This window comes from Pholis gunnellus, assembly GCF_910591455.1.
Source record: "Pholis gunnellus genome assembly, chromosome: 2".
Classification (NCBI taxonomy): Eukaryota; Metazoa; Chordata; class Actinopteri; order Perciformes; family Pholidae; genus Pholis; species Pholis gunnellus.
This window is the reverse complement of record NC_136536.1, coordinates 35,001-62,154: the sequence shown is the minus strand read 5'-3', so window position 1 is coordinate 62,154 and position 27,154 is coordinate 35,001. Positions and strand designations below refer to the sequence as shown.

The 27,154-nt window shown below is 41.2% G+C and overlaps 2 protein-coding genes across 2 annotated transcripts in view; both read left to right on the top strand.

Moving 5' to 3' along the window:
* Window positions 1–53: 53 nt before the first annotated feature.
* Window positions 54–19,463, top strand: grm6a (glutamate receptor, metabotropic 6a; the record flags this gene model as incomplete). The annotated part of the gene is made up of 14 exons (XM_079175112.1): window positions 54–626; window positions 6,336–6,552; window positions 7,237–7,372; window positions 7,515–7,669; window positions 7,883–8,023; window positions 8,113–8,313; window positions 12,427–12,566; window positions 12,787–12,909; window positions 14,040–14,304; window positions 16,257–16,492; window positions 16,580–16,741; window positions 17,328–17,477; window positions 19,154–19,294; window positions 19,374–19,463. 14 exons carry the CDS (start codon window positions 54–56, stop codon window positions 19,461–19,463), a joined length of 2,730 nt encoding a protein of 909 aa, XP_079031238.1.
* A 5,026-nt stretch (window positions 19,464–24,489) lies between these two features.
* rad51c (RAD51 paralog C) overlaps window positions 24,490–27,154 on the top strand; it is a gene marked incomplete at its 5' end in the record, with an annotated part of 4,244 nt that continues 1,579 nt past the window's right edge. The window contains 3 exons of the mRNA XM_079175079.1: window positions 24,490–24,607; window positions 25,272–25,536; window positions 26,314–26,530. Of these exons, the coding sequence (XP_079031205.1) occupies window positions 24,490–24,607; window positions 25,272–25,536; window positions 26,314–26,530 (600 nt within the window). The remainder of the gene's footprint in view (window positions 24,608–25,271; window positions 25,537–26,313; window positions 26,531–27,154) is intronic.

Sequence of the window (27,154 nt, the reverse complement as noted above, 5' to 3'; positions counted from 1 at the left end):
ATCCTCAGGTGTCCACAGCAGGATGAACATTCTCACCTGAACTTCACCTCAGTATGACATCATCAGGCCCAACCCCTCACTCCTCTCCCTTCCATCGATGTCGTCATCATCATCATCATCATCATCATATATTGATCTGGATTCAATGGACACTGTGTCAGTGTTTCTGGCTGTGGATTGGTGGACAGGTGGTACAGGTGAGCTCCTCCCACCAGCACTTCCACCCCCACTCCATAAAGATCCCAGGTGACATCACCTTGGGGGGGCTTTTCCCCATACACTCCCGTGGCCCCCACGGCCTGCCCTGTGGAGAGCTGAAGAAGGAGAAGGGGATCCACCGTATGGAGGCCATGTTGTACGCTCTGGACCAGATCAACAGAGACCAGGAGCTGCTGCCCAACATCACGCTGGGGGTGAGGATCCTGGACACCTGCTCCAGAGACACCTACGCCCTGGAGCAGTCGCTCACCTTCGTCCAGGCTCTGATCCAGAAAGACACGTCAGACATCCGCTGCTCCAACGGAGAGCCGCCCATCATTCGCAAACCAGAGCGGGTGGTGGGAGTTATTGGAGCTTCAGCCAGCTCCGTGTCCATAATGGTGGCCAACATCTTGAGATTGTTTGAGGTAAATAATATCTGCTAACCCTAACAGCCCTAACTTTAAACCTGAACAAGTCCTAACTATAAACCTGAGCCAGCCCTAACTTTAAACCTGAGCCAGCCCTAACTTTAAACCTGAGCCAGTCCTAACTATAAACCTGAGCCAGTCCTAACTATAAACCTGAGCCAGCCCTAACTATAAACCTGAGCCAGCCCTAACTTTAAACCTGAGCCAGTCCTAACTATAAACCTGAGCCAGCCCTAACTATAAACCTGAGCCAGCCCTAACTTTAAACCTGAGCCAGTCCTAACTATAAACCTGAGCCAGTCCTAACTATAAACCTGAGCCAGCCCTAACTTTAAACTTGAGCCAGCCCTAACTTTAAACCTGAGCCAGTCCTAACTATAAACCTGAGCCAGTCCTAACTATAAACCTGAGCCAGCCCTAACTTTAAACCTGAGCCAGTCCTAACTATAAACCTGAGCCAGTCCTAACTATAAACCTGAGCCAGTCCTAACTATAAACCTGAACCAGTCCTAACTATAAACCTGAGCCAGTCCTAACTTTAAACCTGAGCCAGCCCTAACTTTAAACCTGAGCCAGCCCTAACTTTAAACCTGAGCCAGTCCTAACTATAAACCTGAGCCAGCCCTAACTATAAACCTGAACCAGCCCTAACTATAAACCTGAGCCAGTCCTAACTTTGTCCTAACCGTGTGTGTAGAGGTCCCGCGCGTGTGTGTAGAGGTCCCGCGCGTGTGTGTAGAGGTCCCGCGTGTGTGTAGAGGTCCCGCGTGTGTGTGTAGAGGTCCCGCGCGTGTGTGTAGAGGTCCCGCGCGTGTGTGTAGAGGTCCCGCGCGTGTGTGTAGAGGTCCCGCGCGTGTGTGTAGAGGTCCCGCGCGTGTGTGTAGAGGTCCCGCGTGTGTGTAGAGGTCCCGCGTGTGCAAATGAAACAGCAGCTCGCTACATTACTTTGACTGGTGCTTTCACGTCACTCCGCGCTGAATATCTCTGCGAGGAGAAAAACACGCTTTGAGCGTGAGGAGCGTCCCCTAGCGCGCGACTACTATCACTGCTCTCACTGAGTAGTTTTTATTTTTGACCCTAAGTGGGCGGAGCCAGTCTCCATCGTACAACTACATTTAATTGGTTACAATCCTCGTCTTTGGATTGGCCGGATATCAATCTTACAGAACTGATCATTTGCATAAACATGGGACAGAGTTCATGACTTGGTTACTACAAACGAGACATGATGTGAAGATATGACACTTCATGATAGTGATAATTTGTCCAAAAATATAACAAGTGTGATTTTGAACAAAATACACACTCATTGTTAATAATTATTGTGAGGAATAATTAACATTGACATGTGGTCAGAGAGTCTCTTTACATATTATTATTATTATTATTATTATTAAAAGGTGATCTTTGTTATTCAGGAACTTTGTATCAAACAAGTAGCTCTTCTTACTGCTCCGTCCCTTTGAAGGTTGGTGACCCTGATCTACGTATATATGAAGGAATCGCTGTGATGACATGTTTTTTATAATTACAGAACATAATCAGCTCCTGAAAACATTCAGTCAAAATGTTCACTTGAGAGATAAATAAATGTGTGAAGAAAGAAAACAGAGAGACAAAGCCTTCAACCAGAGAGCTTAATGTGACCTGAACTCATCCAGCTGATGTTCATATTCGCTCCACTGAAGCGTCTCTCTGATGATGATGATGATGATGATGATGATGAAGATGACTGTCATAACGAGGTCTGCTTTTAGGAGCTCGTTAATGTAAAATCCTTCATTAATCTGCACACACACAGTGTTGTGTGTTAATGTGATTGTTCTTCAATTTATTGGAGCTCTGACACACATTCAGCAGCTTTTACACAACACTAATCCTGTGTGTGTGTGTGTGTGTGTGTGTGTGCGTGCGTGCGATCTGCGACAATCGATCTGTGATTTGATCTTTAATTAAAGAGAGAAACATCTCTGTGATGATAATAATAGACTGCAGTATTGTGAACTAGCTGTACCTAATAAACTGGACTATCTATATTTATGCTAATCATGTGTTAACTATGGCAACACGTGAGTGACATGTAGTGACATAAGTAAGGTTTTCATTCTGTAACGGAACTTGATTCCTGACCTCAGAGAGACTGTCACAGCCCGGCTCAGAGACTGAGACACGAACAGGGAGACAACCAGCTGGCTGCTAAAAGAAAGCAATTTATTTGTAGCAAACATCAGTAAAGCAATATAACAGCACTCAAACAATAACCGAAGCAACAGTGTTACACCAGTGACAACAAGGCTCTTCCTTCCAGCCCCAGGCTGATGGATGAAGAGGACTTTTAAGGCAGAACCACAGGGGCTCAGGTGGCTCATCCAGCTGACGACCCTCCAATCAGCGCCTGTAACAGATCATCACACACACAACAGCGACACCTGGTGGACGGAGGAGGAGGGTCGTCACGAAACATTCGTTGAAACATTCAAAACATTTAATTTCTTGATTTTAATTTCTTGATCTACCTCGTTCCATGAATTAAAATGCTCTTCAGGTTGTTAATAATCTATATTATTATTATTGTGATACATCTCTCAACATGCAGCAGGTCGTCGGTTCGATTCCCGTCCGCATGTTGAACCTCTGAAGTTTAATACTGACGAAGATGCAACTGTTTCATCTTCAAACTTGTTTCTTTCTTTGTTCATAATTTATGACGTTAAATTTAATTCAAAGCTTTGTTTACTTTTTCATAGAATACAAAATGATTATTGATCCACAATTATCCTCATTGATTAGTAATTATCAATCACATGTCAGGTTTCTGAGAGAGAACAACATGTAGGACAAGTGTGATTGATCGGGAAGAAGAGATTAAGTCCAGCTATTGATCAATCCAGTCTATCAGTAGAGCCTACTTATTGATTAGTAGTCTAGCTATTCATCAATAGTGTCTACTGGTTGATCTGTAGAGTGTAGTTATTGATCAATGGGCTCTAGTTATTGATCAATGGGCTCTAGTTATTGATGGTAAATGGACTGTACTTGTACATGTCTTTTCTAGTCTTCTGAACACTCAAATCTCTTTAACTCTACATGTCATCATTCACCCATTCACACACTGATGTGAGGAGCTACCTAAGAGTGAGACCTAACTAACATTCATACAACATTCTACTTGAGCAACTGTGGGGTTAAGTGTTTTGCTCAAGGGCACATTGACAAAAACTAGCGGAGCCATCGAAGCGTCGATCCTCTGATTGAAGGACGACCCTGTTCTCCAGTGAGCCACAGTCACCCGTTACTGGTCAATGGAATCTAGTTATTAATCAATAGAGTCTAGTTATTGATCAATAGTCTAGTTATTGATCAATGGAGTCTAGTTTTTGATCAAGAGTCTAGTTATTGATCAATAGTCTAGTTATTGATCAAGAGTCTAGTTATTGATCAATAGAGTCTAGTTATTGATCAAGAGTCTAGTTATTGATCAAGAGTCTAGTTATTGATCAATGGAGTCAATGGAGTTCATGTATTGATCAATAGTCTAGTTATTGATCAATGGAGTTCATGTATTGATCAATAGAGTCTAGTTATTGATCAATAGAGTCTAGTTATTGATCAATGGAGTTCATGTATTGATCAATAGTCTAGTTATTGATCAATGGAGTTCATGTATTGATCAATAGAGTCTAATTATTGATCAATAGTCTAGTTACTGATCAATGGAGTTCATATATTGATCAATAGAGTCTAGTTATTGATCAATAGAGTCTAGTTATTGATCAATAGTCTAGTTATTGATCAATGGAGTCTAGTTATTGATCAATAGTCTAGTTATTGATCAATAGTCTAGTTATTGATCAATAGTCTAGTTACTGATCAATGGAGTTCATGTATTGATCAATAGAGTCTAGTTATTGATCAATAGAGTCTAGTTATTGATCAATAGTCTAGTTATTGATCAATGGAGTCTAGTTATTGATCAATAGTCTAGTTATTGATCAATAGAGTGTAGTTATTGATCAAGAGTCTAGTTATTGATCTGTAGAGTCTAGTTATTGATCAATAGTCTAGTTATTGATCAATAGAGTCTAGTTAATGATCAATAGAGTCTAGTTATTGATCAATAGAGTTCATGTATTGATCAATATAGTCTAGTTATTGATCAATAGAGTTCATGTATTGATCAATAGAGTCTAGTTATTGATCAATAGAGTTCATGTATTGATCAATAGAGTCTAGTTATTGATCAATAGAGTCTAGTTATTGATCAATAGTCTAGTTATTGATCAATGGAGTCTAGTTATTGATCAATATTCTAGTTATTGATCAATAGAGTGTAGTTATTGATCAAGAGTCTAGTTATTGATCTGTAGAGTCTAGTTATTGATCAATAGTCTAGTTATTGATCAATAGAGTCTAGTTATTGATCAATAGAGTCTAGTTATTGATCAATAGAGTTCATGTATTGATCAATAGAGTCTAGTTACTGATCAATGGAGTTCATGTATTGATCAATAGAGTATAGTTATTGATCAATGGAGTCTAGTTATTGATCAATAGTCTAGTTATTGATCAATAGTCTAGTTACTGATCAATGGAGTTCATGTATTGATCAATAGAGTATAGTTATTGATCAATAGAGTCTAGTTATTGATCAATAGTCTAGTTATTGATCAATAGAGTCTAGTTATTGATCAATAGTCTAGTTATTGATCAATAGTCTAGTTTTTGATCAATAGTCTAGTTACTGATCAATGGAGTTCATTTATTGATCAATAGAGTCTAGTTATTGATCAATAGTCTAGTTACTGACCAATGGAGTTCATGTATTGATCAATAGAGTCTAGTTATTGATCAATAGAGTCTAGTTATTGATCAATAGTCTAGTTATTGATCAATAGAGTGTAGTTATTGATCAATAGAGTCTAGTATTGATCAATAGAGTCTAGTTATTGATCAATAGAGTTCATGTATTGATCAATAGAGTCTAGTTATTGATCAATAGAGTTCATGTATTGATCAATAGAGTCTAGTTATTGATCAATAGAGTTCATGTATTGATCAATAGAGTCTAGTTATTGATCAATAGAGTCTAGTTATTGATCAATAGTCTAGTTATTGATCAATAGTGTAGTTATTGATCAAGAGTCTAGTTATTGATCTGTAGAGTCTAGTTATTGATCAATAGTCTAGTTATTGATCAATGGAGTCTAGTTATTGATCAATGGAGTCTAGTTATTGATCAATAGTCTAGTTATTGATCAATGGAGTTCATGTATTGATCAATAGAGTCTAGTTATTGATCAATAGAGTCTAGTTATTGATCTGTAGAGTCTAGTTATTGATCAATAGTCTAGTTATTGATCAATGGAGTCTAGTTATTGATCAATATTCTAGTTATTGATCAATAGAGTGTAGTTATTGATCAAGAGTCTAGTTATTGATCTGTAGAGTCTAGTTATTGATCAATAGTCTAGTTATTGATCAATGGAGTCTAGTTATTGATCAATAGTCTAGTTATTGATCAATAGAGTGTAGTTATTGATAAATAGTCTAGTTATTGATCAATGGGCTCTAGTTATTGATCAATAGCTAGATTTTTTTCATCTGCTCATTTATTTTATTTAATAATCTTTAAGTGATTCATCAGGTTGTGTGAAACAGTGTCAATGATAATTAATTGAAATGAGTGGTTATTGATTGTGGATCCAGATCCCTCAGGTGAGCTATGCATCGACAGCTCCGGAGCTCAGCGATAATAACCGGTACGACTTCTTCTCCCGGGTGGTTCCTCCGGACTCCTACCAGGCTCAGGCCATGCTGGACGTCGTCCGAGCTCTGGGCTGGAACTACGTGTCAACGTTGGCATCGGAGGGGAACTACGGAGAGAGCGGAGTGGATGCCTTCATGCAGATCTCCAGAGAGGCTGGTACGTCACATTGACTCCCAACTCCTAACTCTAACGCCTTCATGCAGATCTCCAGAGAGGCCGATACGTCACGCTTCTACTCTGTTCTACTTTCTTCTGCCGACTGCGTTTTCTAGTCCAGATGTTGTAAATTATGAAGATTCTCTCTTGATTTAAAAAATATCACGTTTCTGGAATAACTCACTTTTTTCCCAGAATTCCTGCGACAAGAATCCACACAGATAATGAATCATCAAATGTTTTGGGGTTAAAACGTCACATGTTCTGATACTATTCTTCAGATAATGTTGTAATCCTCCTGTTGAGAATGTTTCATGTGAATTCATTTTGTGTTCCTGCTCCATTATAGCTGATTAGAAATCAAAGAAGATCATGTTTATTATTACTATTATTATTATCATTTTAAGTTCTTAAGTCAATATTAAATGTTTTTAACTTATATTTTCTATTTTTCTATAGATCTTATTGACCTGAGCTCATACAGCTTGTTTTGGAGTAGAAAGACAATAATGTATTAATTATTTTGGCGATAAAGACGAAACATTGAATTCATCACAGATGTCTTTATGCCAAAGTTTAACAATTTGTTTTCAAACCATTTCAAAATGTTACATCGTGGCACAACATAACACACTCACAGTAAACCTGTCTGTCTCTCTGTTTACCTGTCTGTCTCTCTGTCAGGTGGGGTGTGTATCGCTCAGTCGGTGAAGATTCCTCGTGAGGCGACAGACGGAGAGTTTGATAAGATCATAAAACGTCTGATGGAGACGAGTAACGCCAGAGGAGTGATCATCTTTGCCAACGAGGATGACATAAAGTACAAACACAGACAACACTGGTTCATATAAACAACAACCAAACCAAACCCCCCCACAATCATCACATTCAGTCCAAACCAGGTTTTATAATCACATTATAGTCACATGACTACTCTGACAACTCCCCTCTCTTCCTGGTAGGCGTGTCCTTGAGGCGGCAAAGCGCGCTAACCTGACGGGTCACTTCCTGTTTGTGGGGTCGGACAGCTGGGGAGCAAAAAGTTCACCAATCACAGAGCTGGAGGACGTGGCTGAGGGAGCTGTGACCATCCTGCCCAAACGGGCTTCAATAGATGGTAAAAATACCCGTAGAAAAACATGACGGACTGAAAGAGACTGAACCTGAATCTGTGTGTGTGTGTGTCTGTGTGTGTGTGTGTGTGTGTGTGTGTGTGTGTGTGTGTGTGTGTGTGTGTGTGTGTGTGTGTGTGTGTGTGTGTGTGTGTGTGTGTGTGTGTGTGTGTGTGTGTGTGTGTGTGTGTGTGCGTGCGTGTGCGCGCGCTGTACAGGCTTCGATCAGTACTTCATGTCTCGTTCTCTGGAGAACAACCGCAGGAACATTTGGTTTAATGAGTTCTGGGAGGACGACTTCAGGTGTAAACTCACCTGGCCTGGAATCAAACTGGACCCTGAGAGGAAGAAATGTACAGGTAGGCAGACCTGAGTGGGCGGAGTCTGGTGGTGAGACTGGAGTCTGGTGGTGAGACCCCCCTTTGACCACATGTGTGTGTCCCTGCAGGTGAGGAGAGGATCGGTCAGGACTCGTCCTACGAGCAGGAGGGGAAGGTTCAGTTTGTGATTGATGCAGTTTACGCCGTCGCTTACGCTCTGCACAGCATGCACCTGGATCTGTGTCCCAGCAGCCCCGGAGTCTGCAGCGACATGGACCCTGTGGAGGGACGGTTGCTGCTGGACTACATCAGAGCTGTCAACTTCAACGGTAATAACACTCAGAGAGCTGCTAGAGAACCAGGTGGTTCTGTGTTTGGAGGGAGAGGAACTTAATGTGCATCACAGGGACGTTTGGGACATGAGACTGAAGGTCACGTTCAAAGTTCTGGTCTCAAGGTCTTTGTCTGAAAACAAAGAAGGCGGTGATGAAGGAGACTCTCAGGCTGATTGGCCCAGAGGACTAAACAGTGAAGCCATGTCCATTAGGGACATAGAATAATTCTGCCATTTCTTATTTTTGTTTCTTTCTGCAAATATTTCATCTAAATTCATCTAATCTTCACCAATATATATATAATATATACTGTATTGTAGGAGCGTGGAAACAAACGAGGAGGCGAGTATTCCCTTTGGCTGCACCTTGTGGCCGTTTATTTCCATCCATACACACATAACACGCACTCACTTCCTGCGACCATTTAACCCCCCTTGTCACCAGGGTTACGCCCCTTCTCTTAAAGGGGCCCCCCGTGTATAATATATATGGTACAATGCATACTAAGGTGACCCTGAACAAAACTTATCAATCAGTTTTTGGGTATGACCGAACATTTGTCTGTAACTTTTGAAGACATGGCCTGTTGACTTTAATAAGATGAAAGCATATGCACAACACATTGAATCATTTATTAAAGAGATGTGGTTGTGTTTTATTTATGGTGGAGCTGCCCATGCTTCAAGTGTCTTCAGACATGAATCACCAACACCTTTGGCTTCAGAAGCAGCAGCAGATGCAGCATCTCACCACTTTTCTAGAGGAAAATGTAAATATTCTAATTTGACATAATGTCCACCTTCACTTTTCTTTTAAACATCTCTTTCCAACATGTGGACACTGAGTCACTATATGGAGGACTGAGAGTCTTCAGACAGTTTAAAGTCCACCATCACAGACAGAAACTGTCTTCAGAGAGATTTTCAGAGCAGCACAACAAACTGCAGCAACTACATTCTGTTTGACAACAAATCTATATTTTATAAGGATGAGAAACTGCAGCAGCTGGAAGACAGAAGATGTAATCTGTAACAGCCACAGCTGCACGCCTTGAAACCTGTCTGTCTGACTACCTGTCTCTCTCTCTCTCTCTATATCTATATATACATATATATACATATATATGTATATATATACTACGTCAGCAATACATGCAGCTCAGAGTCCATGTGCAGCTCTGCCGCGAGGTGCAGAGTGTGCTGTGATTGGTCAGTGGTCGAGCACGTGACTAAAGTGAAACTTATGCTTGCTAGCAGAACTCAGGTTGTAGCAGTCAGAGTTCAAGTGGAAAGTTTAGTTTTTTTTACCTATCTTTGATTTTTTAACATCAAATGGCGGAAGGAGGAGGAGAAACGGATTTAGTGGCGGAGTTACTGGGAACGCTTTTCTCAAGAAGGACATTTCTGAACAAACTGGCCAAAGACGGACGGATGACAAACCAACCGGCCGAAGGCGGACGACCAACCGGCCGAAGACGGATGACCAACCGGCGGCCAAAGGCGGACGACCGACCGACCAGCGACCGAAGACGACCGGCGAAATACAATTTGGGAGGCTCGACTGTCATCACTGGCATCCATGGCAATCGAAAGGGACCTCTTGCTGGAACTGAAACGCGGGGATGTTCTGCACAGCCGCGTTATTGAACTCTTTGTAAACAAAGACAGGAGGATGGACTTTGTATTTAAATTGAACAGCATTTGGTAAGTGAAACTGCTTTTATTCAGTGTGGCTTTGTGGCACAAAGGCCTTTGCCAAAGCACACTGACTGTAATCCTGCAGGCTTAATATTTATTTATCCAGAAAGGTTTGGCACGCTTCTCCTCACACAGCGTTGCCAACAGTGGCGCGAAAAATATATCCAAACGTGCGGCCCGATCGGGAATCGTGTGCTATGACTTTTATAAGAGATTCGCCCAGCGGTTTTTCCGGAAATCCCGAAAAACGGAGCAAAATCGCCCCATTGACTTGAATGGGGTTTCGGCGTGAAGAGAGCAAAGAAAAATACTGAACTTTGGACCCATATTGACAAGCCATACTTTAACGTAGAAAAATGATTTGAAGTTTAAAACGTAGACAAAACGCTGGACGTTATTGAGCCAAATGGACATTTTGATAGCTAGCACAGTTTTCATGAAGTCACAGATTAAGTTTCAGGAAAATGTGGGTCTGTTTCTGCCTTTATAATGGGTGTGTATTGCGCAGCTTAGAGTGCGTGATGTCACCGCTAGGGTGAAGAGGAGCTTTAGAATCTTGTGAAAAAAATATTTGTCTTTTGCCTTTGACTCCACAATTTTCACTCTTCATGCATCATTTTGGGATTTTAAAGTAGGTAATCTTGTCCTTGTCGTAGATAAATTACTGTGGAATCAAACAGATTTACACATTTGGCTCAAAGAGCCGCAGAGCGACATGAACTCAACCAGCTGCTCCATCAGACTCCATGTTAAACCTCACCACTCATCTCTCAAAGAAAGCAGACGGTACCAGTTTTGTATATTGCTCTGGCGCTCACATTTTTAACACCACAAACACAAAAACCACATCAGCGCGTTCGGCAGAGTCTTATCTTTCTCACGGTATCCATATTTTGGCTCTCAGACTCCTGCTTTTTGTTAAAAGGAGGCAGGAGCTTTGTTCAAAATCACTGTTTTACTGTAACGTTTTTTTAATCAGTGCTTCTCCAACCAGGTGCGTCCTCACCATGGCAACCAGTTACACACGCACGCAAGCTCTCTCTGTATGTCTCTCTACACACACACACACACACACACATACACACACACACACACACACACACACACACGACTTGGAGATATTCAGTCAAAGCTGTCTGTCTGCCTGTCTCACTCACTCACTCTGTCTCTCTGTCTCTCTCTCTCGCTATCTTTCTGTCTCTCTGTCTCTCTCTCTATCATACAGTCATTCTACCCCCCCCCCCTCCCATTTCAATATAAAAGCCAAAAAAAAATCTGTACCTGTACAGGTAGAAACACAGGAAGAATCACAGGTAGAACCACAGGAAGAACCACAGGTAGAACCACAGGAAGAACCACAGGTAGAAACACAGGAAGAACCACAGGTAGAAACACAGGAAGAACCACAGGTAGAAACACAGGAAGAACCACAGGTAGAAACACAGGTAGAAACACAGGTAGAACCACAGGAAGAACCACAGGTAGAAACACAGGAAGAACCACAGGTAGAAACACAGGAAGAACCACAGGTAGAAACACAGGTAGAAACACAGGAAGAACCACAGGAAGAACCACAGGAATAACCACAGGAAGAACCACAGGTAGAAACACAGGAAGAACCACAGGTAGAAACACAGGTAGAAACACAGGTAGAAACACAGGAAGAACCACAGGAAGAACCACAGGTAGAAACACAGGAAGAACCACAGGTAGAAACACAGGTAGAACCACAGGTAGAAACGCATGTAGAACCACAGGTAGAACCACAGGTAGAACCAAAGGGAGAAACGCATGTAGAACCACAGTTAGAACCACAGGTAGAACCACAGGTAGAAACAAAGGTAGAAACACAGGAAGAAACAAAGGTAGAACCACAGGAAGAACCACAGGTAGAACCACAGGTTGAAACACAGGTTGAAACACAGGTAGAACCACAGGAAGAACCACAGGTTGAAACACAGGTTGAAACACAGGTAGAACCACAGGAAGAACCACAGGTAGAACCACAGGTTGAAACACAGGTTGAACCACAGGTAGAACCACAGGAAGAACCACAGGTTGAAACACAGGTTGAAACACAGGTAGAACCACAGGTAGAAACACAGGTAGAAACACAGGTAGAACCACAGGAAGAACCACAGGTTGAAACACAGGTTGAAACACAGGTAGAACCACAGGAAGAACCACAGGTTGAAACACAGGTAGAACCACAGGTTGAAACACAGGTAGAACCACAGGTTGAAACACAGGTAGAACCACAGGAAGAACCACAGGTAGAAACACAGGTAGAAACACAGGAAGAACCACAGGTAGAAACACAGGTAGAAACACAGGTAGAACCACAGGTTGAAACACAGGTAGCTCTCTTCCGCTCTGAATGTGACCGGCCCTTTCTGTTTGTGTTCTACAGGAAGTGCAGGTACCAGTGTTTTGTTCAATGAGAACGGAGATGCTCCCGGCCGTTATGACATATTCCAATTCCAGATGACCAATCACAGCCATCCTGGTTACCATGTCATCGGCCACTGGACCAATAACCTAAAACTCAATGTGAGAAGCTGATTGGATCAAACACTAAAAAAACTAAAGCAGAATCTGTTGGTTTTTAGGTCTTACTCTCGCTCTGTCTACCTGTCTGTCTCTCTACCTGTTGGTCTCTGTACCTGTCTGTCTCTGTACCTGTCTGTCTCTGTACCTGTCCGTCTCTGTACCTGTCTGTCTCTGTACCTTTCTGTCTCTGTACCTGTCTCTCTCTCTACCTGTCTGTCAGTTGGACGAGATGCAGTGGTCAGGAGGAGATAAATCAGTTCCAGACTCCATCTGTAGTTTTCCCTGTAAACCAGGAGAGAGGAAGAAAATGGTGAAAGGAGTTCCATGCTGCTGGCACTGTGAGGTAAAACTACCACCACTCATTCACATGACATTTATTCTGAAGTACTTATGAGTATATTTATATGATCTTAGAAGAGGGATGAATTATAAACAGATGTTCCTGTTCACTCATTAATCAACAGCACTGTAGATGTTTCAGAGGATCAGGTTCAAATCGTAGTTTTAAACCTTTGTTATCAGCTAACAGTAGGCGGAGGACATGAACCAGAGACCTTGTGGTTTAAACCTGAGACCACCATGACTCCTTTAGTTTATCTGTGATTCCTCCTGTTCATACTGACTGTGATCTATCATAACAGACTACAGTGTAGCTCATGGAGGACCACATCCACAGCCTGACGTCTGCACCTCTGACCTGTCTCTCTCTCTGACCTGTCTCTGTGTATTTGGCCTCTCTCTCTCTCTCTCTCTCTCTCTCTCTCTCTCTCTCTCTCTCTCTCTCTATATATATATATATATATATATATATATATATATATATATATATATATATAAAATAACTCTGCACCATCTAGTGGACTGAAAAAGCAATTGATTTTATTTTTCTAGTACCAAAAAGTTTATAGTTTATAGAATAAAAGATCGATACTTGGCTTCCGTGTATCAATACAATATCGCCACACAAAATATCGCGATACTATGCAGTATCGATTTTTTCCCCCATCCCTACAAAATACCAAAAAAAGCAGTTTTTAAAGTTGTTTTATTTGTAATATGTATAATAAGCATATACAATTTTTTTTTTAAATTTTTTTTTAATTTGTTTAATTAAGCATTTGAAACATATAATAATGACAAAATACTTGCCAGATTTTGGAAGTTACATTTCTCCTGAAAAAAGGAGCAAAATAATTTTCAAAAAAGACAAAAAAGACCAGGCGGACTTTCACAACTATCGTGTTCAAAGAGTTAAAGTGTTTGCAAACCAAATGTTATTGCACTTTAGTTCATATAGCAGTACTTTTTAAATAAAAGTGCACAGTACACTACTTTTGAATTCATTATTGAACTTTGCGCACAACAATGCGATTAATCTAAAAGCAATCATGCGATTAAACATTTTAATCGTTGCCCAGCACTTATATATATATATATATATATATAAGATAACTGTCTCTGATCTGTCTGCAGCTCTGTGATGGGTATCAGTACCAGTTGGATGAGTTTACCTGTGAGACCTGCCCATCAAACATGCGTCCCGCCCCAAACAGAACCACCTGTCGTCCGACTCCAATCATCAAACTGGAGTGGAACTCCCCCTGGGCCCTAGTGCCCGCCTCTCTTGCCCTGCTCGGTATCCTAGCAACGAGTGCTGTGGTCATCACCTTCATCCGCTTCAATGACACACCGATTGTCCGAGCATCAGGGAGAGAGCTCAGCTACGTACTACTGACAGGTACTACCGACAGGCACCACCGACAGGTACTACTGACGGGTGGGTACTACTACTGACAGGTACTACTGACGGGTAGGTACTACTACTGACAGGTACTACTGACGGGTAGGTACTACTACTGACAGGTACTACTGACGGGTAGGTACTACTACTGACAGGTACTACTGACGGGTAGGTACTACTACTGACAGGTACTACTTACGGGTAGGTACTACTACTGACAGGTACTACTGACGGGTAGGTACTACTACTGACAGGTACTACTCTTTCTGCATAGCTTTGACAGGATGTGGCTGATTTCTGAAATGTTACGTAGGTGAAAAAAGGCCTTGAAGTTTGTTTTATCTGTGAGTTATCAAAGATAACTCTGCCAGAACAATAACATCTAAACTATATCATGAGATCATTGATTTTCAGTAGAATAACTTCAGTTTAGTCTGAGTTTAATATTGGGAAGTTGCAGCTCATACAGGTTTTTATGTCCTGAAGACATGCTCAAAGTTTAGCGAGCTGGTGGGTTTCATCTGGTTTGATCAATAGATATAATTGAGTATAATCTGCATAACGATGACAATTTATAGTGTTTTCTGATAATATTGCCTAAAGGAAGCCGATATATGGTGAATAAAATTGGTCCAAGGACAGAACCCTGTGGAACTCCATGAGGAACGTTGGTGTTAATCGACATCATTTTCATTTACAAACTGGGATCAATCTGATAAATAAGACTTATATCAGCTTGCGTGTGATAAATTGTAACTGGTGCAAGCTTTTTTTAGCCATTGATGTAACTTATATAAATAGTTTGTATATGAATTATGAAAGTACATATCCAGTTTATGGACTCCTGACTATCACTCTAGATCTTTAGAGAAAGTCCTCCTGATGGCTCCAAACATAGCTGTTTAATGACCTATTCCTTTCTTCACCTGCACAATTAGAATGAGCTGCAAGGCTGAACAGATACTTAACCTGGAACCTTCTCTTCACATGTTTAAAACTACTTTGAACAATATTGTTGCTTATAAGAATTGCCACTGTTTGCCTTGATTCTTTTAGCCTCTTATTCCTGTATGTTTGTCTCTGTTGTTGTGTTTAATGGTTTTTTTTATGTGTTAATGGAAGCTTTTTGGTTAAATAAGGATAAATGATGCTGAAGATATGGAAGATGGTGTCTGTTTTTGATAATGGTGTCATCATGTCCACAAAGAAGAAGCCTTCTGGAGACTAAGAGTGGTCAGAGGATTGTTGTCTAATCAGTCTTTACTGTATGTGGGTCAGTTGTGTGCTGGACTGTGGGCAGCTGAACTGGTCTGTTGAACACAGTGTAATGTCACAGTGAGCTTTGTGCTACAACAGGAATCCAAACAGGATGTGATTTACAATGAGTAGGACACATTCACACAGCATGGCAGTGTCAGTTCCAGCACAAAATAGTCCCTGAGGACAAATTGCACCAGCTCTCCACTGCTACCGTCTATTCCCTGCATGGACCAGATACTCTTGTCTTGTCTTTTGGGGAGATCTGCATCATTTCAAATCAATAAAGGTGCTTTTTTTTTCAGGCAAACCTACACATTTTCAATTTGAGCTGTTATCTTCATTCAGCATTTACCAGGACCATATATACTGATATGTACACATCTTAACAAATCTCACAAGTGTTCGTGTTATTATGCCATTCAAATTATTCAAACATACCTTGTAGTTAGAGAGATGGACTCCTTTCTGTATGGGTGTGCAATTTTCGAGCAGAGGCCTAAAAATAGGGCTTGGGTTCAATTAATGAACAAGTGCATCACTCCCTGTGTGACACATCAGACTTCTGAAGGGTCTTAATGCTTCATTATGTCCTGTAGGAGTTGACTACAGCAGAGTTAATATAGGACCAACCGGAATGACTCCATGATCAAAATGTCTTGATGATACCCTACCTGTCTCCCTCTCTGCAGGTATCTTCCTCATCTACCTGATCACCTTCCTGATGATCGCTGAGCCAGGTGTGGTGGCTTGTGCATTCCGCCGCCTCCTGCTGGGCCTCGGCATGGCCATCACCTACTCCGCCATGTTGACCAAAACCAACCGCATCTACCGCATCTTCGAACAGGGCAAGAGGTCGGTGACCCCACCCAAATTCATCAGCCCCACCTCCCAGCTCATCATCACCTTCATCCTCATCTCCGTCCAGGTGAGAACACGGGTATCAAACCTCTGTTTCTGTTTCAGCAGCTTGTGACGTGATTCAGGTTTACCTTTGTGTGACTTTGTGTTTCAGGTCCTCGGGGTGTTCGTGTGGTTTAGCGTCATCCCTCCTCACACCATCATCGACTACGAGGAGCTCCGCCCACCGAACCCTGATCTGGCGCGAGGCATCCTGAAATGTGACATGTCTGACCTGTCAATCATCTGCTGCCTCGGCTACAGTATCGTCCTCATGGTAACGTATGGGTCCAGTATTGATCCTTCTTTGATCTGTGATTGATCTGTGATTGATCTGTGATTGATCTGTGGTTGATCTGTGATTGATCTGTCGTTGATCTGTGATTGATATGTGATTGATCTGTGATTGATCTGTGGTTGATCTGTGATTGATATGTGATTGATCTGTTGTTGATCTGTGGTTGATCTGTGATTGATATGTGATTGATCTGTTGTTGATCTGTGATTGATCTGTTGTTGATCTGTGATTGATCTGTTGTTGATCTGTGATTGATCTGTTGTTGATCTGTGATTGATCTGTGATTGATCTGTGGTTGATCTGTGATTGATCTGTGATTGATCTGTTATTGATCTGTGGTTGATCTGTGATTGATCTGTGATTGATCTGTGGTTGATCTGTGATTGATCTGTGATTGATGGTGTTGAAGAGCAGCTCTCATACTGACTTCAGACCGAGCAGCTCATCTGTTTTCATGCTTTTGATTTGCGTGAACCTCTCTTCTAATTTCACATTGGTCTTTGACAGTTAACATATTATATATATATATTTGTTGCTAGGTAACCTGTGTTATTCTTGTTGCTAGGTAACGTGTACGGTGTACGCAGTGAAGAGTCGTGGTGTTCCAGAGACGTTTAACGAGGCAAAGCCGATTGGATTCACCATGTACACCACCTGCATCATCTGGCTGGCCTTTGTACCGATCTTCTTTGGTACCGCCAAGTCTACGGAGAAGGTAAGACCCAAACCAAACCAGGACCAGGTAAAACCAGGATCCATGACCGGTTCAAGGGGCCACGGCAAACTCCAGAAAAGCCTCTGAATGGTGCAAAATGAATTCTTGTTACATTCACACCTACAGAATAAAAAAAGTTTAGTTTCCTCTGAGGAGAAATGCATGAACTGTGATGTGAATCAGAAATCATGTGAAAGCTGTTTTTAGTGTTTATGGTTCAGGGAGAGTCTTTCATGCATCTGAGAGATAAACGAGCGGAGTCGTTTCCAGGCAAACAGGAACAGCAGGATTATACAGATTATAAACCAACACAGGACGTAATTATAGAATAATAACTTTGTTGAAACCAAAGTTACTAAGAGCTTCAACAAACAGATAAACAGAGACAATGAAAAGCCAGAAACAGCAGCGTCAGACAGAAACACATCCAGTAGATTTATGTGAAAGCAGAGAGGAAACAAAAGAAAAGATAAAGCAGATTTAACAGATTCAGAGCTGATCATCTTCACACGTGTCTCTTCCTGTTTCTTCTCTTTAAGGCTGAATAACTCAAATTTACAGCCTCTCACCAAAATCTGCTCCTGTTTCCTGTAAAACGAAGCTGCAGGAACCTGAGATTGGTAGTGTGTGTGTTCAGGATTAAACAAATCCAAAAGAAAAATATCTGACGATAAGAATTATATTATTTTATGTTTGAAAACATTTCTCCTCTTCATGTCTCATATTACTGTGTTTCTTTATTATAGAGATTAATTCCCTGCCTACTCATACAGACATGTTTGCCCATTGTTTCTTTGTGTGATGAGCAGAAACAACAACAACAAACTACCGGTATTTTAGTTAAATAGAAAATAATCTGATCAATAATCTGATCAACATTAAACCAATCAGGTTACTATTCAAACCTCAACCAGAGTTACTGAATGTGAGGTTCTTATCAAATATATTCTACATATTTCTAGATATGATTTCTCCAGATGAGATGGATGGGTTTTTTCAAAGAAACTCTGCTAACCACGGATATAATTATTCCATTAATAGGGATTATGCATATCGCCACCAGTCCAGGCTTTCTGGTCACAGAGTTTAATATTCCTGTCTGTTGTCCCACAAAAACATTGGCTCCTGATTTCTTTCACCTTATAGACTCTTTTAATTTGACCAATGACCTCAATGACCTCCTCTGTACTGTCAATGCTGGTTTATGTTATATCTTAAAGCTTCTAAATCTCAGTGCAGCTTTTGATATCATCACTGACACGATTCTCCTGAGAAAATTGACAATCTGGTTCTGCAACGACAAGAGGTCCTCCAGGTCCTGTTGATGGTTATTTTGCTATTGAAGAGGTCCTCTGGGTGCTGTTGGTGGTTCTTGTGCTATCGAAGATGTCCTCTGGGTCCTGTAGGTGGTTCTTGTGTCATTAAAGAGGTCCTCTGGGTCGTGTTGGTGGTTCTTGTGCTATTGAAGAGGTCCTCTGGGTGCTGTTGGTGGTTCTTGTCTCATTGAGGAGGTTCTCTGGGTCCTGTTGGTGGTTCTTGTGTCATTGAAGATGTCCTCTGGGTCCTGTAGGTGGTTCTTGTGTCATTGAAGATGTCCTCTGGGTCCTGTAGCTGGTTCCTGTGCTATTGAAGAGGTCCTCTGGGTCCTGGGTCTAAATGTCTCTTTTTGTCTACAGATGTTCATCCAGACTGCCACGCTGACCGTCTCCATGTCTCTCAGTGCGTTCGTCTCTCTCGGGATGCTCTACATGCCAAAGGTTTACGTCATTATTTGTCACCCCGAACAGAATGTGCAGAAGAGGAAGAAGAGCTTCAAGGTGTGAACACAACTTTACTTTGATGCCTGATAGTTGCTGAGTTGCTTTGTTGCCTGTTTTAATGTTTGCTGTGTTGCAGGCTGTAGTCCATGTTGCCGGAGCGTCTCAACGATCTCTAAATGAGAAACAGAATGGAGAGACGAAGATTGAACCTGACAGATCGCAGTAGCACTGCAGTATTACTGTAGTATTACTACAAATATCAGGTATTGAAACTGCACACTGAAGTACTGACATTCACAGTTCAACAAGAAAACTGAAATAAAAACATTTACACCTTAGGAGGACGTCTCTGTTGTCTGTCTGTCCTTCACTCCTTTTTATACTGAAACATGTAGACAACTAATTGATGGATTTTCACTATTCATCTTCCCCTCATGATGAACTTCAAGAACTTTATTGATCCTCTGACTTTTCATCATGAGGTCAACATATTAATGTGTCCAATACTTTATTTATGACCAAACCCCTGCAGAACTAAAGGCATTTCCATCGGCCTCAGCTGTTTTCTAATAATTAGCTAATGTTCGCAAGCTAACACGCTAATATAAAACTCATCAGTAGTATGAAATTCTCTTAACACCTAATTTTTGTTGAAACAAAGTTTAAAATTTGACTATTTGAGTAGTCTAAAAGTCAGAAACAGTCAACATTGAATACAATTCAAACCATTAACCAACAAATATTGTGTGTATTATAAAAGGCATTTTATAATACACACATTGCTGCATTGTGCAGCTCAGATCAATAAGTGCTTCTCTGTCCAGGTTAGAAATGTGTTGACTGTGGTCTAAGAAGAGTCCATGGCCAAATTCCAATGTCCCCCTCACGGACTCACGGACTTTGAGGCGCGCTCCCGCGAAATCCGTGAGGGTTTAGGGATGTCCCGCTGTCGAATCGTCAAGTGTTTGAGTCTCTCGCTGACATTTTGACCCCTTTATGAACCCTTTCCGTAAGTCCGCATAGTATGCTGACTTAGCCTAAGGGAATTACCCACAAATCATTGCAATGTGACGTTAAACACGGGGTAACCAGTGGACGCATGGAGACGTAAAAAAAAGGTAAACAAAGAGGACGCTCAGTGTGTTCAGCCTGGAGTATTACATTTACACAGAAACATTAAGGGTTAAAGACGGAACAAAAAAAACATGAAATCAGAGAATATTTATTTATTTATTCATCAAATATTATATTTTGTCATTGAAGCTGTTTTGACAAAAACGAGTAAATAGATTATATGAAATTACTTCTCATCTTGTGAGTAAAGATCCTGGAAGACGTTAAAATCAAGGAGTACAAAGTATAAAATAAATACACACAATTATACATCATATTTTTGTCGTTTTCATGGTAACGTGATATGTTGCAGCAAAGTGCTGTCCCGTTCATATTCACACATCTCGAGCCCTCACAGCCTCTCACACTCACACACTCACCAGCTGACGTCAGTGAATCCTTGAGGGTTCAGGGTTTGAGGGTTCAGGGGGGACATTGGGATTTGGCCCACGTTTGATTCAATGAGCTATCTTACGTTAGCATCGATGATCATAGTGCGCTAGTTTGCTAGCTTTTGTCTCTAGCATACATGCTAGCCAGCTAGCTAGCTAGTAAGCCAGTTTCAGTGTGAGAATCTGTCAATATGTAATTTAAATGTACATTAATACAATAAAATGGAGCAATGTTTAATTGCCTAATCGTGAACATCCCCAGTAATTAGATAAGTAGGCTAGAACACGGTAACATGCTAAATATTAGCATGTTAGCTTTGTGTTCAGCCAATCAGACGCCTCGAGTCATTTAATGTGAGGAACAGGAAGTGGAGGGGCCTCAGGGTGAAGTTTGCTGAGTCGTTGGTTTATTAGTCACATTACATTACAGTCATTCAGCATATGCTGTTATCCAAAGCGACTTACAGTCAGTGTGTTCAACATCGTATTCAAGAGAACTACTAGTCACCAGAAGTCATGAGTGCATCTCCTTTAAACATCTAAGAGCATAAACCAGAGCAAACGTACAGAAACACACTAATATGAATACAATAAGTGCAACAAACTAATATGAATACAATAATGATTCGAACAGCTGTTAGTGTGGTCCAGTCCACATCAGACCGCCTATGTTCCACATGTAGACCAGGAGGTGATGGGGGTCGATCCAGACTCACTTTTCTGGACTATTTATTAAGTTCAAACTCTCAAGAATACAAATTATAACTTTATTGTTTACTGTGAGAGAAGGAGCAGAACCAGGAACTACATCTCCCAGCATGCTCCGAGAGGATAGTTGGATTTATGAAAAATATTTTTTTCAAATGATGATTGACAAGAAGTACTACCCTGAGCCTTCCACTTAGCACTTATTTTATTCGTATTAGCTTATTGCACTTATTGTAATCGTATTAGTTCGTTGCACTTATTGTATTGCGGGTTTGCTCGTTGCACTTATTGGATGTTTGTTTCTGCACTGTACGTTTGCCCTGGTTTATGCTCTTAGATACTTGTTTAGCAAAGGATATGCACTTATGACTTCTGGTGATGAGTAGTTCTCTTGAATACCGATGTTGAATACACTTCTTGTAAGTCGCTTTGGATAAAAGCGTCTGCTAAATGACTGTAATGTAATGTAATGTAATGACAGGCAGGGGGCGGAGCTTATGTCCTTGTATGGTCGGCAGAGATCAGATCTCTGCTCTGAAGAAGGGACGTCTCCGATATCTCAGTGAGGAGGTAAACCTGTTATTATACAGGTAACTAGTCACAGCAATAAACATATTACACTTTATTACAATGATCATAAATAAATACATACATGAACTTTAATCATCCACTTGGACGTGTGGCCAATAGGAGCCGGGCATCGAACCTGCAACCTTGTGGTCAAAGGACAACCGGCTCTACCTGGATGTGTTATTACTCTTTGTTTTCCCCTTACTACTCTGTAAACTACGTGTAGTATTACCCACATACCAAGTTATTAACTGGTTATTACTCAGTTATTAGCTCTTTATTATCAAACTATTAACCAGATTTTACCTCGTTATTACCGCCTGCCATGTGAGCATAACAGTGATGATAATAAATATATATATATATATATATATGATACATATGTATTATAGATAGATAGATAGATAGATAGATGTAAACTTCATTCATCCCCAGGGGGAAATGTGTTTGTAGCAGCAGCAAGTTACAGAGTAGAATAAAATATAAATTATGGAAATGCACAATATATACAGTACAATAAAATAACAGAGCAGATATTGAATTGAAGAAATAGAATAATAAAAAATAAGATAAAATAGAATAAAAAGTAAAAATGCAAAAAATAAATAAAAAAATGCACAATATATACAATGAATTAGAATGGTATAAAATTAACAACTAGGTAAACTAAACAAACTGAACAGTAGAGCAAGGATCACCAACAACAAGCAACAACCGTTATATTATTATATATTGTATTATATTATATTTATTATGCATATAATAATACCTAAACATATATAGACGTATATATATATATATATATATATATATTATTTATTTAACCGGATGTGAGGGCTCGAAATGGTGTAAATATGAACACACAATAAATACACACAATTATACATCATATTTGTTGTCGTTGTCATGGTAACGTGATATGTCCCGTTCATATTCACACATCTCGAGCCCTCACAGCCTCTCACACTCACACACTCACCAGCTGACGTCAGTGGGTCCTTGAGGGTTCAGGGTTTGAGGGTTCAGGGGGGACATTGGGATTAGGCCAGTGAGCCTTCCTCTTTGTTTGCCTTTTTTTTTACGTCTCCATGCGTCCACTGGTTACCTCGGGCCTTTCTCAATACCCAAGTTCACAAGTATGGACTTGTGAACTTTTGGAGTATGGACTTGAAGTCTGGACTCCAAGTCCAGACTTCAAGTACAGAGGACACAGTATGGACAATTGGAACAGCAGCTTACTTGATGACATCACCACCTCAGCTGGTTTTGCTAATGAGTTTAATCCGTTTTTTTACTGTAAAGTATTTTTACAATCAAACTAAATATGACAACCCTGCTTTTTTCATTTTCATTTAAAATAAAATAAAATATTTTTTTAATTATATTATATACACATATATACATACAATGATATGTATTCATACATATATATATTCAGATCCGGATTGCTGTGCTCTTTGCCGATGAGGAAAACGCTACAGAGACGTCAATACCAGCGCTAAGTTTCAAAAAGACTCGCCGAGATCAGGCTGTTCTAGGCGGGCACCGTGAGCGCGGAGCCCCCGGTACTGGCAGGGTTTTACTGCCGAGATCAGGCAGTTCTAGGCGGGTAACATGAGCGCTGAGCCCCCGGTACAGGTTTACTGCCGGTCCCGCTAGCAACACCTCACATCTCCGAAATCGTCGGAGCAGATTTTTTAATCGGCTGAATCTTGACAAACCGACCACGGATTTGATGCTCAAACAACTAACTTCTCGCCTAAAAACATCCTAAAATTACTTTCTGTGAATTAACAACAGTAGTATTTAGAAAGTTTCAACTTCCAGTTGTGTGATTTCTCCTCCACCATTGTTTCCTGTTGCTGGTGCAAAATGCATTCTGGGATATTTGGCTGTCCCAAGTACACACAAGTCACCTCCGATGCATCCCCGGTAAAATGGGCGGAGCGAGCCACATCCGGGCATTTGGACCTGGCTTGGCTTGACGTGAACTTTGAATTGGAACAGTACTTGGGCTGAGACTGATGACGTTTCACAAGTCCACAAGTTCACAAGTACAGAGAAGTACGCATATTGAGAAAGGCCCCTCGTGTTTCGTCACATTGCAATGATTTGTGGGTAATTCCCTTAGGTACCATGCTGACTTACGGAAAGTGTTCATAAAGGGCTCAAAATGTCTGCGAGAGACTCAAACACTGGATGATTTGACAGCGGGACATCCCTAAATCCTCACGGACTTCGCGGGAGCGCGCCTCAAAGTCCGTGAGTCCGTAAGGGGGACATTGGAATTTGGCCTTTCTGTCTGACCCGGATCCGTTTCTTCACTCGACTCTTTCTGTCTGATCCGGATCCGTTTCTTCACTTGACTGTAACACCTGGCAGCCAGGGGTGAAGAGCTGAGGTGAAATGCATGCTGGGATACCTGTCAAGGCGGGATAATTTGAAGCGGAAGCTAACGTTAGCAACAGGATGCAGAGGTCTGTGTTTAGTTTGTCTCTGAGTCCCAGTGTGAAGAGGAAACTGGTCAACGCTGGTTTCCAGTTCACCAACGACCTGCTGCACCTCAAACCAGTTCAGCTCAGTAAAGGTAACTTTAACTCTAACAACGATTTAACGGTTTATCTTTCTGCTTTTATCAGGAACATCAAACATGAACGAAACACTGACGTCATTAACACATAAGTAAGAGATCAGGTCTGAGTTAGTTAAGATTAACTAACTCTGAGTTAAGTTTAACTAACTCTGAGTGGACTAATTAATTTGGCATCATTACACAAATAATGATGCTTCTCACACATTTCATTTCACTTCATATCACATGTTACTTTACATATATATATATATATATATATATTGTCTTTATCATAAACATTCTACCCAGCAGTGTTATTTGTCTACTAGTGAGCTGTAACATCTTTATATTGTAAAGACATGAATCAACTTAAAGGCCCTCGTGGTCAGCTGATGAAGTCATAACCTCAGAGTTCTGGCTTATTTTACTTTATATCGCCAGCTACCATCTTAGTTTACGTGTATGCATTGAACACGACTTTATTGATTCATTCTAGGCAGGACTTTAACGTTCTGGCCTCTCTGTGAAGAGTAACCGTAGAAAACAACTGAACCTGTTGTTACCTGGAGGAGAAAAACATCTCCTGATTGGTCCAGACTAGTCAGGACAGATCCAAAGATGAACTTTTAATCTAGAGCGACGACCGCTGCTCTACTGGATGTGATGTTTGACGTTGCAGAAGCCACTCTGTCCCAGCTGGAGGCGCTGGAGGTGCTGCAGGCTGTGAGGAAGGAGGGAGGAGGAGGAGGAGGAGGAGGTGATGAAGGAGGAGGAGCAGGAACATCATCCTCTCTGACAGCTCTGGAGCTCCTGCAGAAGGAGGAAGAGTTGAGGAGCATCGTGACGTTTTCTTCTCAGCTGGATGCTGCTCTCGGAGGAGGACTTCCTGTCGGGAAAACAACAGAAATCTGTGGAGCTCCAGGAGTCGGAAAAACACAGCTTTGGTCAGAAGCTCACACACTGTCACACACTGTCACACACTGTCACACACTGTAACACACTGTCATACATTGTAGCACACTGTCACACACTGTCACACACTGTCACACACTGTCATACATTGTAGCACACTGTTACACACTGTCACACACTGTCACACACTGTAACACACTGTAACACACTGTCATACATTGTAGCACACTGTTACACACTGTCATACACTGTCACACACTGTCACACACGGTCATACATTGTAGCACTGTTACACACTGTCGCACACTGTCACACACTGTCACACACTGTCATACATTGTAGCACACTGTCACACACTGTCATACATTGTAGCACACTGTTACACACTGTCACACACTGTCACACACTGTCACACACTTTCATACATTGTAGCACACTGTTACACACTGTCATACACTGTCACACACTGTCACACACTGTCATACATTGTAGCACACTGTCACACACTGTCATACATTGTAGCACACTGTCGCACACTGTCACACACTGTCATACAGTGTAGCACACTGTCATACACTCACACACTGTCGCACACTGTAACACACTGTCACACACTGTCATACAGTGTAGCACACTGTTACACACTGTCATACACTCACACACTGTCGCACACTGTCGCACACTGTCGCACACTGTCACACACTGTCACACACTGTAGCACAGTGGAGTAGGTAGACCTGCACATTGTTAGTAGTTTTGAATGTTTTGTCTGCAGCTGATCAATAGTTGTTGATGACATCATCTCTTAGCCTGCAGCTAGCGGTGGACGTTCAGGTGCCTCCGTGTTTCGGGGGGCTCGGTGGTCAGGTCGTCTACATCGACACCGAGGGCAGCTTCTTGCTTCAGAGAGTCGTCGATATCGCCGCCGCCGTCGTCCAACACTGCTCCTTATTGGTCGAAGACGATGAGCAACGAGTCGCCATGACGACCTTTACCGTGGAAACCATCCTGTCCAACACTTTCCTGGTAATGGTGACAGATCGTCATGGTAACAGACTGTTGCATTGTAGCAGATCATGAAAGGAATCTCTGATCCTGCTGATCATTAATCCATATTAACAGATACAGAATGTTTTATTTTTATTTATTTATTTCATTTTGTTTCAAATTGGACATCTTCAATATTTGTGTTTTTATGTGAGACTACAGTCCAAAGAGCTTTACTTTAAGTCTTCTTGAAGTTCTTTAATTAATAAATGGAAAGCAAAGTTATATTTGTCTCCTTTTCTTTGCTGATCCGAACCGTGAGGTTTGTGATCCGTTGCACCCCGAGTTAGTGTTAATGTAGTAATTTACCTAAAAAGAGCCTGAAGGCATCGTGATGATGCTATAATTTAAAGTAAAACTGTATTCACACTGTGGTGGTTAACGGCCCGTTACACCACTAGTGATTAGGGGTGCAACGGATCACAAACCTCACGGTTCGGTTTGGATCACGGTTCTTGAGTCACGGTTCGGATCATTTTTCGGATCAGCAAAGAAAAGGGGAGGAGTCAAATATATATTTCCATTTATTAATTAAAGAATTTCAAGAACACTTAAAGCACAGAACTTAGGGCTGTAGTCTTGATTTAAAAACAAAAATACTGA